The sequence below is a fragment of the Parambassis ranga genome, chromosome 8, assembly GCF_900634625.1.
Source record: "Parambassis ranga chromosome 8, fParRan2.1, whole genome shotgun sequence".
Lineage (NCBI taxonomy): Eukaryota > Metazoa > Chordata > Actinopteri > Ambassidae > Parambassis > Parambassis ranga.
The window spans coordinates 16780208-16793914 of NC_041029.1; the positions used below are offsets into that span (position 1 = coordinate 16780208).

At 41.4% G+C, this 13707-nt stretch overlaps 3 protein-coding genes across 4 annotated transcripts; all 3 read right to left on the reverse strand.

Annotated features, from left to right (window-relative positions):
- Window positions 1–1394: 1394 nt before the first annotated feature.
- LOC114439999 (secretory phospholipase A2 receptor-like) lies at window positions 1395–3049 on the reverse strand. Its single transcript, XM_028412218.1, has 4 exons — window positions 2990–3049; window positions 2545–2854; window positions 2010–2293; window positions 1395–1930 (listed from the first exon to the last, which is right to left on the reverse strand). The coding sequence occupies exons 2-4, from the start codon at window positions 2825–2827 to the stop codon at window positions 1730–1732; spliced, it is 768 nt and encodes a 255-aa protein (XP_028268019.1). The 5' UTR covers window positions 2828–2854; window positions 2990–3049; the 3' UTR covers window positions 1395–1729.
- Window positions 3050–6249: 3200 nt separating this feature from the next.
- On the reverse strand, window positions 6250–7569 carry LOC114440000 (P-selectin-like). Its single transcript, XM_028412219.1, has 4 exons — window positions 7293–7569; window positions 6812–6978; window positions 6692–6778; window positions 6250–6450 (listed from the first exon to the last, which is right to left on the reverse strand). The coding sequence occupies exons 1-4, from the start codon at window positions 7567–7569 to the stop codon at window positions 6250–6252; spliced, it is 732 nt and encodes a 243-aa protein (XP_028268020.1).
- Window positions 7570–9055: 1486 nt separating this feature from the next.
- On the reverse strand, window positions 9056–13646 carry LOC114439330 (secretory phospholipase A2 receptor-like). Of its 2 annotated transcripts, XM_028411187.1 has the most exons (5): window positions 13521–13646; window positions 12516–12657; window positions 10853–11160; window positions 9588–9877; window positions 9056–9510 (listed from the first exon to the last, which is right to left on the reverse strand). In XM_028411187.1, exons 2-5 carry the CDS (start codon window positions 12554–12556, stop codon window positions 9325–9327), a joined length of 825 nt encoding a protein of 274 aa, XP_028266988.1. In that variant the 5' UTR covers window positions 12557–12657; window positions 13521–13646; the 3' UTR covers window positions 9056–9324. The 2 variants fall into 2 exon arrangements, with proteins under 2 accessions (XP_028266988.1, XP_028266989.1); XM_028411188.1 differs by lacking the exons at window positions 12516–12657; window positions 13521–13646 and adding an exon at window positions 11549–11776.
- Between the last annotated feature and the right edge of the window lie 61 nt (window positions 13647–13707).

Genomic DNA, 13707 nt, shown 5'->3' on the forward strand with positions numbered 1-13707 from the left:
TTTCGGCAACCCTCCTCCACCCCGAGCTCCACCAGTTCCTCATCAGGACAAGGCCTCTTATCCCCTGCTCTTCTGCTCCTTCACCACCACCAGGTCTAGACCCGGGGGGATTCCTGCCTAAGCGGCCTCATCTCCTGTCCTTTCCCCCTTCGGATGGCGGTCATCGCATCGGGGTCTAGAACGCCAAAGCACATTTCATTCATTCATTCACTGTATTTCAATAAATTCTTTCTCATCTGAACATCTAGTCTCTCCTGATTGAAATAGGTGCATTGTTGACCTCAGCCATATAAACCCATCCAACGCCGGACCAGCCTCTGTGTTCCAGTGATGACACAGTGAAGTGTGCTTTCAGTAACATGGCTGAGCTCTTTTAACTCTTTACTCTACATGCAAGTTAGAGAAGACCCGTACAGCCACACACAGGGATGGGCCATTATTTCTGAGGCGTGCACAGATTTTACTCTTTTAGCTTTTATTTATGATTGAAATCAATCAAAACATCTGGACTCTGATTGGTCATTCACTCCACAAAATCCATCAAAAGGCGACAACTGGATGCAAACATGACAACATACACTGAAAGAGAACACAACGTGACCACAAAGAGAAGCAAGAAGCCGAAGGAGTGATGTGCAGTGGTGCCCACAGCGACACACAAAGCAACTACAAGAAAGAGCAAGATATGCAACACTCCCACACAAAAGTGCAGCACACAAAACGACAATAAAGACACACAAACTACACCATGAGATCCAACAGTACCACAAAGGGTCACAGAACGGCTACAAAGAGACGCAAACTACCAACAGGGAGACTATGGAGAAACTCTACACAGAGGACAGTAACAGCTACTAACAACAACCAAGCAAGCAGGAAGACACACAACCACTACACAGCAGCAGGACACACAACTTTACAGAGACACAACCAACAGACATGCAACAGATGACAATGTGTCTTCTCCACACACCACATACCAAGAAAAGTGGCTCATTGCATTAATGTAGGATTTTCTAACGCATCGCAGCACCCCCTGCTGACCAAGATGACGCATTACAGCATGCTGCCATACAAAAAGACTTTCAGTTTATCTTGTCAAAGCAGTGTTTATCATACGTTGTGTATTTGTTTAACATACAGACAAAAAAATGTTTACAGGGTGACATTTATAGACCTTTGAGAGTCGGATTAGGTTAAACACACCTTTCAGAGATTCAAATGTTCTCTTTCAGCTTTGCATGCAGTCACATTTAAACAAGAAAAAACGCGACACGTTGATAAACAAAGCAGCTCAAAAAAGCCAGACAATCCTGTCACACCAGGCTGCAGCATTAAAGATCAGAAAGAGAATGAGCATGGTAGCAAAGAATGGCTGCCTGATGTGTGACCCGCACAGCTCTGTACATATGATGTCACACAGACTACATATTTACATAGAGAATGAAAACTTTAACCACCAGCTGTTTGGCTGTGTTATGATGTAAGTGTTTTTACACACACATTATCTTTTCTTAATTTGACTTAACTCATTAATGAACTAATTCCTACTGCTTGTTTGTAAAAACCTTATTTTCAAAGCAACAATATTTTTACTGACTTATAGAGCAACAAATTCTGAGAAAATGAATCTGTGAGATGGAAGAATTTAGACTTTTTTCAGAATTAAAGTAGCTCTAATTCTTTTTCTATAGATGGAACTAAGCGTCTTAAAGAAAGCTCACATGGACTATCTGAGTGCAGGGATCCCCCGGTAACAGAAGAAGTTCCTTTTCTCCTTACAGTCTCTAGTCCCAAAGAGGTTGCTGCTGTTCTTCTTCATGACACCACACAAGTTGTTGGTCGGGCAGACTTCAATATCCTGATAATTCACCTGTTCTCCACCCACCCACACCCACTGACCAGCCAGGTAGCGCAGGCCCGTCCACACCTACCAACACAAAGCAGAGAGGTGAAGACAAAGGACAAATTACTCCACAACACAAACATAGTGCAGAAAACGGCCTGACCTCATCAGTGGTAGCTTGCTGAGCTTGCTTCTGTGCACGAGCGTGGTCATTAGCAGTGGTCAGGGTGGCCAGGTCGTAGAGGTGGTTCTGATACACAGTCATAGGATCATCTGGGTTCACTCCTTCCAGAGACCTGCAGTGGTGTAATGCCTCCTCCCATGTCTTATTCTCCTTCACCAGAAGCAGAGCCTCGTCGTAACAAATGAAAGGACGGGCGCGACAGACATCATTGATCCATTTGGAACGTTGCCAGTTAAACACACAGTGCTCATTATTTTGTGGTTCTGTAAGAATAAAGAGAATCAGGAGTGGTGATACAGACGCTCAAATTAAATCATCTTTACCTTAAACATCATATAATTTCTCATTCGTTGATTTGTTATCTAGATGTCTACAGCTACAGCAGGATCCAAACAGCTTTTCTAAAGCCCTGAATTTGATGATATAAAAAGTTTGGACAAATAATCTGGATTTTGCCACTAAAGTTTTAACTCAGTGTACAAAAAGGTTGAAATCCTGGGCACGCTGCACGCACCGTTTTCATTCCAGTTGATGTAGGTGGCCACCTCGTCTCCTCTGGACCACTTCCATGGACTTGTGTTATTCTCTCGGTACAATCCGATCCAGCCATAGATACCATTTATCTGTTGATTCTCCTCTTCATTTCTGATAGTGACCAGGTCAGTGTGCTTCTCCCTGCAAAAAGCCTGCGCCTGATCCCAGGTCTTATCTTGAGCATAACGTGTAAAGTTTAACAGCTGCACAACAGGAGAAAAGAGGACCAGAAGGGGGACAAACACGCAGATGTCCTTCATCATGTTTTCTACAGACAGGCTGCCAAATACCTGCAATCACATTCAAATATTTTATTAATATTGCCTGCAGGTTTAACTGTTTCCTTATAGATGTATGACTCAAACATTTCCGTGCTCTGTCCACTGATGATCCTACTTTAAAGACCTGTTTCTAACAGCACTCACCTTGGCCGACAACAGCAGGGATGGCAGCCCTGAAGTTCACACTTCCCCTTCAAAGCTCAGATCAGTCACTACCTGTTACCAGACTTTGGTCCTGGATTTCCAGCAGGATGCAAAACACCTCTGTCCTTGTGTCTGATTAAAGTCATCATTTGCATTCAGACACACATCACACATTTGGCAACCAAACAAGGATGGATCTAGAAAAAACATCATCATTACTTTAAGGTAAGGCCATCAGAATAAGTCAGCAAACAAATGGCAGTGCGTAAGATAGCTATTTATGAGTAAACACACTGTGTGTACTTGAGCAGAGCAATGATCATATAGTCCATCCTGCTTCTCACTAGCTCCTATAACCAACATGTCCTCTGGGAAAACATGGGTGCATTGTTGACCTCAGCCATATAAACCCATCCAATCTTAGCATCCATCTTAAAAGCAGACAAGGGAAGAAGCACACTAGTCCTCAACACACAGGACTACCACTCCAAAGTGACAGATCTCCTCAGTGACACAGCCACATATGAGTAACATCACATCAGGAAGGCCCTGCAAACCTGTGGCTACCCCAACCGGGCACTCATCAAAGCCACAAAAACAAGACCCACCAACTGTGGGGTATTTTAACATGGAGGTCTAAAAGTATACAATAATTTGTAATAATATTTATCTGCAGGGTGCCCAGGCTCACTTTGAAGATTGGATGAGCGGTTGGGAAATCTAGGAGGGCCGCTACATGACCACTGGAGTAAGAGTAAGGTTGTACTCACATTAAAAGCCACATGGTTAATCCAGATTTCTCGCTCAGATCAGAACCTTCTGTCTTGAAGGATGAACTTGCATGTGACTGTCTTCGAGAACAGCACATCGCACCTGTTATTTGCATCATCGAAACAGAAAACACATGTTAAGCCCAAAAACAAGTTAAAGTGAACTTCCACTCAGTCAATGGATCGGTTCTAGGTAAAAATGGCACGGCTAAGTGGCAAAAGACTGTAAGACATCAAATGAAAATGTACGGTATTATATTTGTTTTTCTTAATTCACATTTTGAGTCAGCAGGTTAGTCCAGCTAAAAAACAGCAGGTGTAGTATATATAGGTTTGGGTCACAAGTTCACGACTGACTCATTTTCCTGCATGGCTGCCTTTAGCAGCAGCAGCTAGCAGCTTCTTTCACACAGGCGTTTTTAAATATAGTGGCACTAATTTCCATACAGTGAAAATCATATCAGTCATTTAACATCGTCATCATACCTGGCAGTCCGCAGTCCGTAATAGATTTGCATGAACTGTGCCCTCCTTGAAATGAGTTTGTCTGTTGATTTCCGAAGGCGAACGATATCTTTTTATAGCGAGTCTGATTCTATTAAAGGTAAATTCAACTCAATATCTACCACGGTGGGATAGGTTTTAGTACAGCACACTAGAAATATCGTTTTGGAAAAACAAACATTTGACACATGCACAAGCCTGTTTTTAATGTTGTGTAGCACAACATTTAAATACACCCATGCCTCAGTGATAGACAAAACTGATATTTTGTCTAATGATCGTGTGCTGTTTTTCAACACAAACTGTTTATGTGACTGTACTGTATCTGTGTAATTAAAATTAGGACTAAGTAATACGGACCATAGATCATAGATAATTTAAGCGTCCAGCAAGCTATTCCTGTGTGCCACAGCACACCTCTGTCCTTCATGACACCACTAACCCCAACAACGGTTGCCAAGAGAGTCTTTTCAGCATCAGATCAGGACAACGTTTGTGAGGGAGCCTCAATCCTTTCCTAGTTCCAAATATTAATTTTTGAAGAACAACTGTAAGCTAAAAATAAAATAATGTAAAGTTTGAATGATCTGTGAAGTAATTCTCCATTCAACACACTTTACGCTACTTAAATTTGCCTCTTCGCAAATTTACACAGCATTGACGGAGTGCAGCACAGGTGGAGCACAACTGCCCTACCCACCACATGACATAAAAACTATTAAAAAAATATAGATGTTTGCATTAATATTAATACAAAATTGATTTCTTTTGGTAAAAGAAAACATTAACATAAATGGATGAACACTTCAAATCCAGTTTCAAGGTGTGTTTCTTATTTGTCTCTTGTTAGGCTGTGATTCATCTTAGCCATCAATTAGTCACATGACCTGGAAGCTCTTAAAAAAAATAATTTGTATTGTATTGTTTACATTAATACAAACTATTTACCCACACAAATAGTATGAGGAAATAGAGCAAGTCCTCAAATTCAGTTCCAAAAGATGCGTCCTATTTGCCTCCATTTGTCTAATACAATTCATTTCAGACTATATTTCATCTTATTTTGGAGACACTTGGTCACATGACACGAAGGTTTTTGGGAAAAAAAATTTGTTTAAATATTACATATTTATTTTCATATTTATATATAATAGGTGAACATATTATTATAAACCAGAGGACAGTATTAGCAATAGCATAATAGCTTGTTCAGACTTAGATGGTCTCATTGTAAAGTCAGGGCCGTAGGCTACATGTTTAATGGCAAATAATCAAATTTGCATCGTCACCCAACGACGCCGTGTTACTGCCAAATAAATAAAGTGCTATAAGAATATTTCTGTGACAAGTTACCAAATTTCCACGCTGCGTTTTTCTTCCAGTAGTTGTTTCTCAGCCGCTGTTAGCTCTAGGTTAGCGTTTCCTTTCGCTCCTTTTCCCGCCATGACTGTTTTAAGAATCACCTGCTTGAAAGTTCCGCATCACGTGACACAGAATAGTTCTTCTTCTTCTTCTTCTTCTACGACTACTACTACTTCTACTTCTTCTTTTTCTTGAATACAAGAGAAGAAAGTCTACAAAGCGCCCCCTATGGTGATGAAGTGTAGAAAAAATTTGTGTCTATGTATTTGTTTTTAATTGTAAGCTTTTATTTATGTATTTTAAAAGAAAAAAAACAAACATATTCTGTGACATCACAACAAAACATGACTCCATGTCTCCATGGTGACAAAAGAACTTAGCCTTACATAGATCTCAATTAAAGTCAAAGATTTTGACTCAAAAGAACAAAAATCAGAATTCAGAGGGGAAAAAAATGAAATCATTTTTTGGTGTTATGCGATGGTCTTATTTATTAAGAGAACACATTTGACAGCCAAAGAAGAATGTAACCCCAACCACACACACAGAACTTTGATTTTTTTTTTAATTTTCACTATTCTAGCTCAAATTCTACCTCAATGAAATAAAGAAAGCTCACATGAACTATCCGAGTGTAGTGATCCCCAGGTGACAGAAGAAGTTCCTTTTCTCCTTACAGTCTCTAGTCCCAAAGAGGTTGCTCCCGTTCTTCTTCACGACACCACACAAGTTGTTGGTCGGGCAAATTTCGATATCCTTATAATTCACCTGTTCTCCACCCACCCACACCCACTGACCAGCCAGGTAGCGCAGGCCCGTCCACACCTACCAACACAAAGCAGTACGGAGCCCCTCTGATGACATGGTAAAAAAATAATTAAATCGTGGCCACGAAATATGTATAACGTGTGCACAAATACTAATTTGTTTGCACATTATACATATTTCGTGGCCACGATTTATTTCTTTTTTACCATGTCATCAGAGGGGCTCCAGAAAAGCAGAGAGGTGAAGACAAAGGACGAATTACTCCACAACACAAACATAGTGCAGAAAACGGCCTGACCTCATCAGTGGTAGCTTGCTGAGCTTGCTTCTGTGCACGAGCGTGGTCATTTGCAGTGATCAGAGTGGCCAGGTCGCAGAGGTGGTTCTGGTCCACAGTCGTAGGATCATCTGGGTTCACTCCTTCCAGAGACCTGCAGTGGTGTAATGCCTCCTCCCATGTCTTATTCTCCTTCACCAGGAGCAGCTCGTCGTCGTAACAAATGAAAGTATGGCCGTTTACACAGGCATCATTGATCCATTTGGAACGTTGCCACTTAAACACACAGTGCTCATTATCTTGTGGTTCTGTAAGAATAAAAAGAATCAGGAGTAGTGATACAGAAGCTCAAATTAAATCATCTTTACCTCAAACATCATATAATTTCTTATTTGTTGATTTGTTGTCACAGATGTCTGCAGCTAATGTTAGTTAGCTAATGCTAATGCAGCAGGACCCAAACAGCCATTAACCAACTTCAAAAAAGGAAAAACAAATAAAGCGCAGCTTTTCCAAAGCCCTAAATGTAATGATATAAAAAAAAGTCTAGATCTGACAAATAATCTGGATTTTGCTAATTAAGTCAATGTACAGGTTGAAACCCTGGGGACGCTTCACGCACCGTTTTCATTCCAGATAATGTAGGTGGCCACCTGGTCTCCTCTGGACCACTTCCATGGACTTGTGTTATTCTCTCGGTACAATCCGATCCAGCCATCGACATCATTTATCTGTTGACGCTCCTTATCATTTCTGATAGTGACCAGGTCAGTGTGTTTCTCCCTGCAATAGGCCTGTGCCTGCTTCCAGCTAAAAGTTCGAGAATAACGTGTAATGTTTATGGCTCTGAGGTTGAACAGCTGCACAAAGAGCAGCAGGAGGATGATGTTCCTCATCATGTTCAGACAGGCTGCCAAATACCTGCAATCACATAGAATTGTTTCATTAGTATTTATTTTTACACACCCAGCAGCAGCTACATTGCCTGCAGGTTTAACTAAGTGTCCTTATAATTTAATCTGTCCTACGTTATAGACCTGTTTCAAACAGCACTCACCTTGGCCGACAACAGCAGGGATGGCAGCCGTGAAGAACACTTCTCTGTCAATGCTCAGATCAGTGTGTCAGTTTGTTGTGTTTGTGTTTTTTAGTGTCATGCGACGGTCGTTTTTTATCTAGGGAACACATTTGACAACCAAAGAAGGATGTAAACCCCAAAAACGTCACTGTTGTTTTACTTGGGAAAGTTTAAATGCAATAAATTACTGATTTGACATCATCCTTATTCTTTACAAGCTAAATGACGCAAATGTATTGGTCAGCTGAAAATATTTGCATGGTGACTGAGTGGCATTTTTGCATAAGGCATTATTTTCATAGAAATAAGCCTGTTCTTTGCATTACAACTTAAGACCATGCATCTGTACATAATGTTTAAAATATGTGATCATTTACAGAGATATTCCTTGAAATTAGCATGCCAACAGCTAGCTCCCATACTATGGTGCAATGTAGCACTACCTATGGGCTCACGGAAGTGTCAAGGATGGATGGATAGACAGATAGATAGATCACAAGTGCAGCCCCACCCCCCTATACGCAGAACATTCACTGTGCGTAGGGCCCCACGTTAGCGGAGGGGGCCCTACGCACGTTTTGAGCAAGATGCGCAAATTGTGTGAATGATTTACGCAGCTCACGAATGTGCACATTACATCAGTGATGCACACTGCAATGCTGCACAATGAGACACACAATGAGCACCCTCTAAGTGTGAGCGAGGCGAAGGGTAATAGCAGCTGTAATCTGACACTGTGCACGCACAACATCATGATGACGATTGTCACCAATCAGCAGTCAGAAGCTACAGAGATGGCGCCCGACTTGTACTGGAGATAAAATCATTTCCCAGCAGCACCTATTACTATTTTTAACAGGCCTTTGCTTGGTGCATTTACTTTGACAATACTACTTGAAAATCTTGGTTAGGGCCCCCGTCTGGCTAGGCACGGCCCTGCACAAGTGTGTTCATCTGGCACACAAGCTGTTCCTCACTGGAAGCATGAGGTTGGTATTTCAGTCCCTGAAAACCGAACATGTTTGTGTTAATGCATCCACCTGACACAACACATGGTTGTGTTTCTGCCATGACTGCACTGTCAGTATCTCAGGAATGTTTTTGTGTTCCCTCACCAATCTCAGGCATATTTAACAGAAACAGAGGCCATGATTGTTTTACACATCGCTACTTTAAAGTATTAATGAATGTTTATTTCTGCTACTGTTACAGATACAGAGTCTTACAGAAGAGGAAATATAAACACAAACAAAGTCAAAGGAGAAGTACAAGAGCTCCATCACTGCTGTGATTAGGATTATGGCATTAATGGTTATACAGTAAAAACAGTTGTGTAAATAAAAGTATAGATAAATAACAGATATATCTTATGTATTAAAAACCTTAGAATATTACAATTCATGCAGTAAAGTTTAAGAAGATAGATTTATCTTCTGATTCTGACAATCAGCAAACTTCTAATTATTACACTTGTTGGTAACAAGATAAAAGTATATTTTCTTCTGACATGTAATGTTACACATGCACTAGGGAAATATAAAGAACTCTGTACAGTACTTGAGTTATTGTTGTGAGTTTAAGGCCTCTTGTAGCATAAGAAGTTCCTTCTCTCGTTACAGTCCCTTATCCCAAAGGGTATGTTGCTGTTCTTCTCCAGGACTCCACAGGATCTGTTATTCGGGCAGGGTAGAATATCATATGGCATATATTGTTTATCCACCCACACCCACTGACCGGCCAGGAAGCGCAGACCTGTCCACACCTGCAGACAGAACACAAACATAAACAGAGGGGACACGTTGCTCAACAGAACTGATGCAGTCTAGGAAACCGCCCGACCTCCTCGGTGTTAGCGTCTTTAACGGTCTCTTTTGCGTAACTGAGGTCACTTCCATCAATGCTCAGGGTGGCCAGGTCATAGAGGTGGTTTTGGTACACAGCCATTGGATCACCCGGGTCCACTCCTCCCAGAGACCTGCAGTGGTGTAACGCCTCCTCCCAGGTTTTATTCTCTGTCACCAGAACTAGCCGCTCGTCATAACAAATGTAGGTATGGGGCAGTCCACAGCCATCACTTTTCCAAATATGGTCAGTGTCAATATAAGCACAGTGCTCAGAGTCGCTTAGTTCTGCAAAGAGTAAGAGAAATCGTGATGGATGCTTAGTTGTGTTTCAGACAAGCTCTGCAGTCTCTTTGTGCTCCAAATGAATGAAATGAATGAATTAACATGGAGGTCTGATCTATGAGTATATAATAACTTGTACTGAGATTTATCTGCAGGGTGTCCAGGCTCACTCTTAAATAGGGTCCGACGATGGAAAATCTACAAGGGGCTCAGAGGTGAGCTCCAGACTGAGAGGAAACAATGATGGTTCAGACATCCAGCTAGGATGTATCACTGTCATTCCCTCCACTGGACTTAGCACCTTACATCTCCATATTTGTATCCATGTATCATATATTGTGCTCATACTGCGTACTGTACTCTTATTTTGGATTATAGTGACTTATACTCTGTACTTAACTGCATTTAATGTAACTTGATACCTCTGGCACAAGAATTTCCTTCGGGATTAATAAAGTTTTATCTTATCTCTTATCTTATCTTATGTACCCACCCGGGTACCTCCCATCATAGAGGGGATACCAGGCGGGACCGTCTGGGCAGACACCTGCTACATTACACCTGCTGGCTGGACGATCGTACTGTAATGAAGGGTAGACTTTTATGCCCATCACTTCCATCGCTACTTTCACCAAGCTACTGGAGGAAGTGCAGACTTTTCAGATGGTCCACATGAATGAATGCTAAAATATTTAAAACCTGCTCTTTAACACTGGGTGGTGTGTTCTCACTTCTCTCAGGTCAAATATTCTTTCTTCGGTCTTTTTAACAGTAAAAACAAGCTCGTGTTCGTCGCACCAATCCTTAAAATTGTCAATCTCATACAGTGACATGCAAACTATACCTGAACAGTATGTAGGCTAACAAACTGCATGCAGGGGGGGGGATTTGTGTGTGTGTGAGGCGTCTAATCAAACACAGGTGCCAGCCTAACAAAGACTTCATTATAGTACAGCTTAAGCTTGTACTCGAGCTTACCCCCTTCACCCAACATCTTAAAATCGGCTCTCCTGGGTCCTCTGGACCATTTCCACGGATCCGTTTTCATATCTCTGTACAGTCCAATCCAGCCGCGACTCTGTTTAAAGAAGTCATTCTCCTGTTGATTTCTGATGATGACCAGGTCGGTGTGCTTTGACGTGCAGTGGTCCCGTGCTTCTTGCCAGGATTTTGAGTCATCGTAATGTTTGTAGTTGATCAGATACCCAAACACAGGAGAGACTACGAGCAGCAGGGACACAGGAACCCACAGCATCCTTATCATCTTTTCCTCTGGAAGGTTAACCCTAGAAAAAAACAAAATGTGAGTAAGAGGTGTTGGTCCTTTCACTTGAATGATTAAGAAGATACTAATATCTGTGGTAAAATATCTGAAACTGAAAAAATAAAACTCTAAATATGAAAATATTTAAACATCAACACATAATTTTTTTTAATTTTTAAATTTGGCTCCATACCATGGCTCCCCGCAGCAGCAACAACATGAAACAAGCTAAGTAAATACGACTTTGAATCAACATTTAACTGTGAAGCCCTTTACAACACATGTGACCAAAGTTCTTTCCAGTAGAATCAAAATATAGTATATAATATATACTTACTGTCAGTTACTGACAGTTACTGACAGTAAGAGTCACAGCTGGGTGTTAAAAGCTTAACATCCAAAGTACTCACCCGACTCCACCAGTGGCATAAGCAAGGCGGCCAGCTCTGAGTAATGATGATCCCAGGTAACGATGTTGCACAGTCAGAGTGAGCCAATCACAGCTCAGACAGACCCTAAGGGCCAATCACAACACTGCTGCAAAACCTAGACACACCAAGTAACAATGTGCAAGACATGGCTCTCTTGGTGTCACATTTCTGTCTTTTCAGGAGATGCAAAGCAGGAACATGCAAACGGAAGCCGGAAGGGGGTGGGGGGGGGGGTGCAAGGTAAGACAAATTCTTTAGCGACCAATAAATTCATGTCACTTGTTTTTATAGTGACACTGATGATCATCCATTAGAATCTGTGTATAAAGTGTTATTAAATTTAACACTATCATCATACCTGCCTGTGCTCAGTCAAATTTGCATGACCTGTGTCCCCCTGAAATTTCTTAAATACTGGACTAGTGTTAAGTACAGCAGAGTAGAAACACCTTTGCACCTACAGGAAGCCTGTTTTTCATGTTGTGTGGCACAACATTTAAATACACCCATGCCTCAGTGACAGACAAAACACTGCATTTGTTAAACAGATATTTTTTCACTCAATGACCTTGTTTTCTAACACAAGCTGTTTATGTAACAATGAAAACTGGCACTGTTGTATCTGTTGTGCGATTATCGATAAGACCAAATAATGTGGATCACAGACCCGAATGTTCAAGTTCAAGAGACGCTCACCTCTTCACTGTGCGATTCCTGGGAATGGAAAAGTAATGTGTTCCGATTAAAACTTTGGCTTGACATCATCTGACAATCGATACTGGCTCATCACATGTTTATTAAATAAAAATCTTTGACATTAGGTTTACAGTAATACAGAACACAGTGTCATCCAAACACAAAAAAAGGCTAATGTCCTTTCATGAAGTGAGTGTGAGGGTCCCCAGCGGTCCACAGATAACACATTAACAGTCCAGCCTGCTCCCACCTGCTGTCCTGAGAAACAGAAGGTCCAGGGGGAGGGCACATTCAGGAGTTGGCGCCAGTCCGTGGCCCTCTGATGATCCTGGCTTCATTATCCAGCTCATCCAAGAGTCTCTCCTGTCTGACTGACAGGATGGTGTAGGAAACTGGACAGCTACAGGTTAAGGGGGTTAAATGTGATAAAGAGCAGGAGTGTTCCTCCTGGCTGGGCCTGTAGATGTTTCACTTCTTTAAAGCATTCTTGGGTTCAAGTAGGTGAAAAAAAAGTGAATAGTTTTAAGAACTAAGAACACTCTGTGGAAGGTTTGGAGGCTGGAAAGTGAGCTACAGCAGGGGCATGAGACAATTCAGTGTCACAAAAAGACACCTTTGTAATCCAGGACACCCCTAACCCAACAAAATGGACTATACAAAGGTCTTCTTATCGTCATTTTAAATGACCCATTTTAGAGTGCCAACCATGATCTTTAGAGGAGAACTGTAGGGTTCCAGGGTCCTGCCCTGGAATTCTATTCAAAGAGGTGTCTCTTGTGAGACTATATATCTTATTTTATATCTAAAAATATTACTAATAAAGCCAGGAAGCCATGAAATCAAATTCAAGGAGGTGTGTGTTTGACTACTTTTTATTTCACATGAGTGATAAATGGTCTGTATATAAATGTAGTGTTAGCTATTCAAAGCTACACATTTACCCTTACAGGCCCACACACACACACACACACACACACACACAACTAGCTATTGTTTAAAATAGCAGGTTGCACATGGTTATAATAAACCTCTTACTGTCAATAATGTTTAAAAGCTGTTCCGTTACATAATATTATAATCAATTCAAGGAATTTGACAGTTTAGAATGAAGAGTGTTAACTGATAAATGAGTGGTTAATATTCAAAATAATCTGAGATTATAGCCCCCAAACAGGAGTGAGATAAAAAATACTTATACAGTTGAGGAAACTAGCATCAGAGCGTGTGACGTAAGTGACCTGGAGGTGAAGGATACACAAGCCGACCACAAACGCTCCGATAGTCAGTCCGGTTACCAGGTTTCGGGTGCGGATCCGCGCTGCGTTTTTCTTCCAGTAGTCCAGCTCCTGTCGGCGGCGTATGAGTTGTTTCTCAGCCGCTGTCAGCTCTGGTTTAGCGGGTTCTTCTGCTCGTTTGTCCGCCATGATTGTTTTGATAATCAG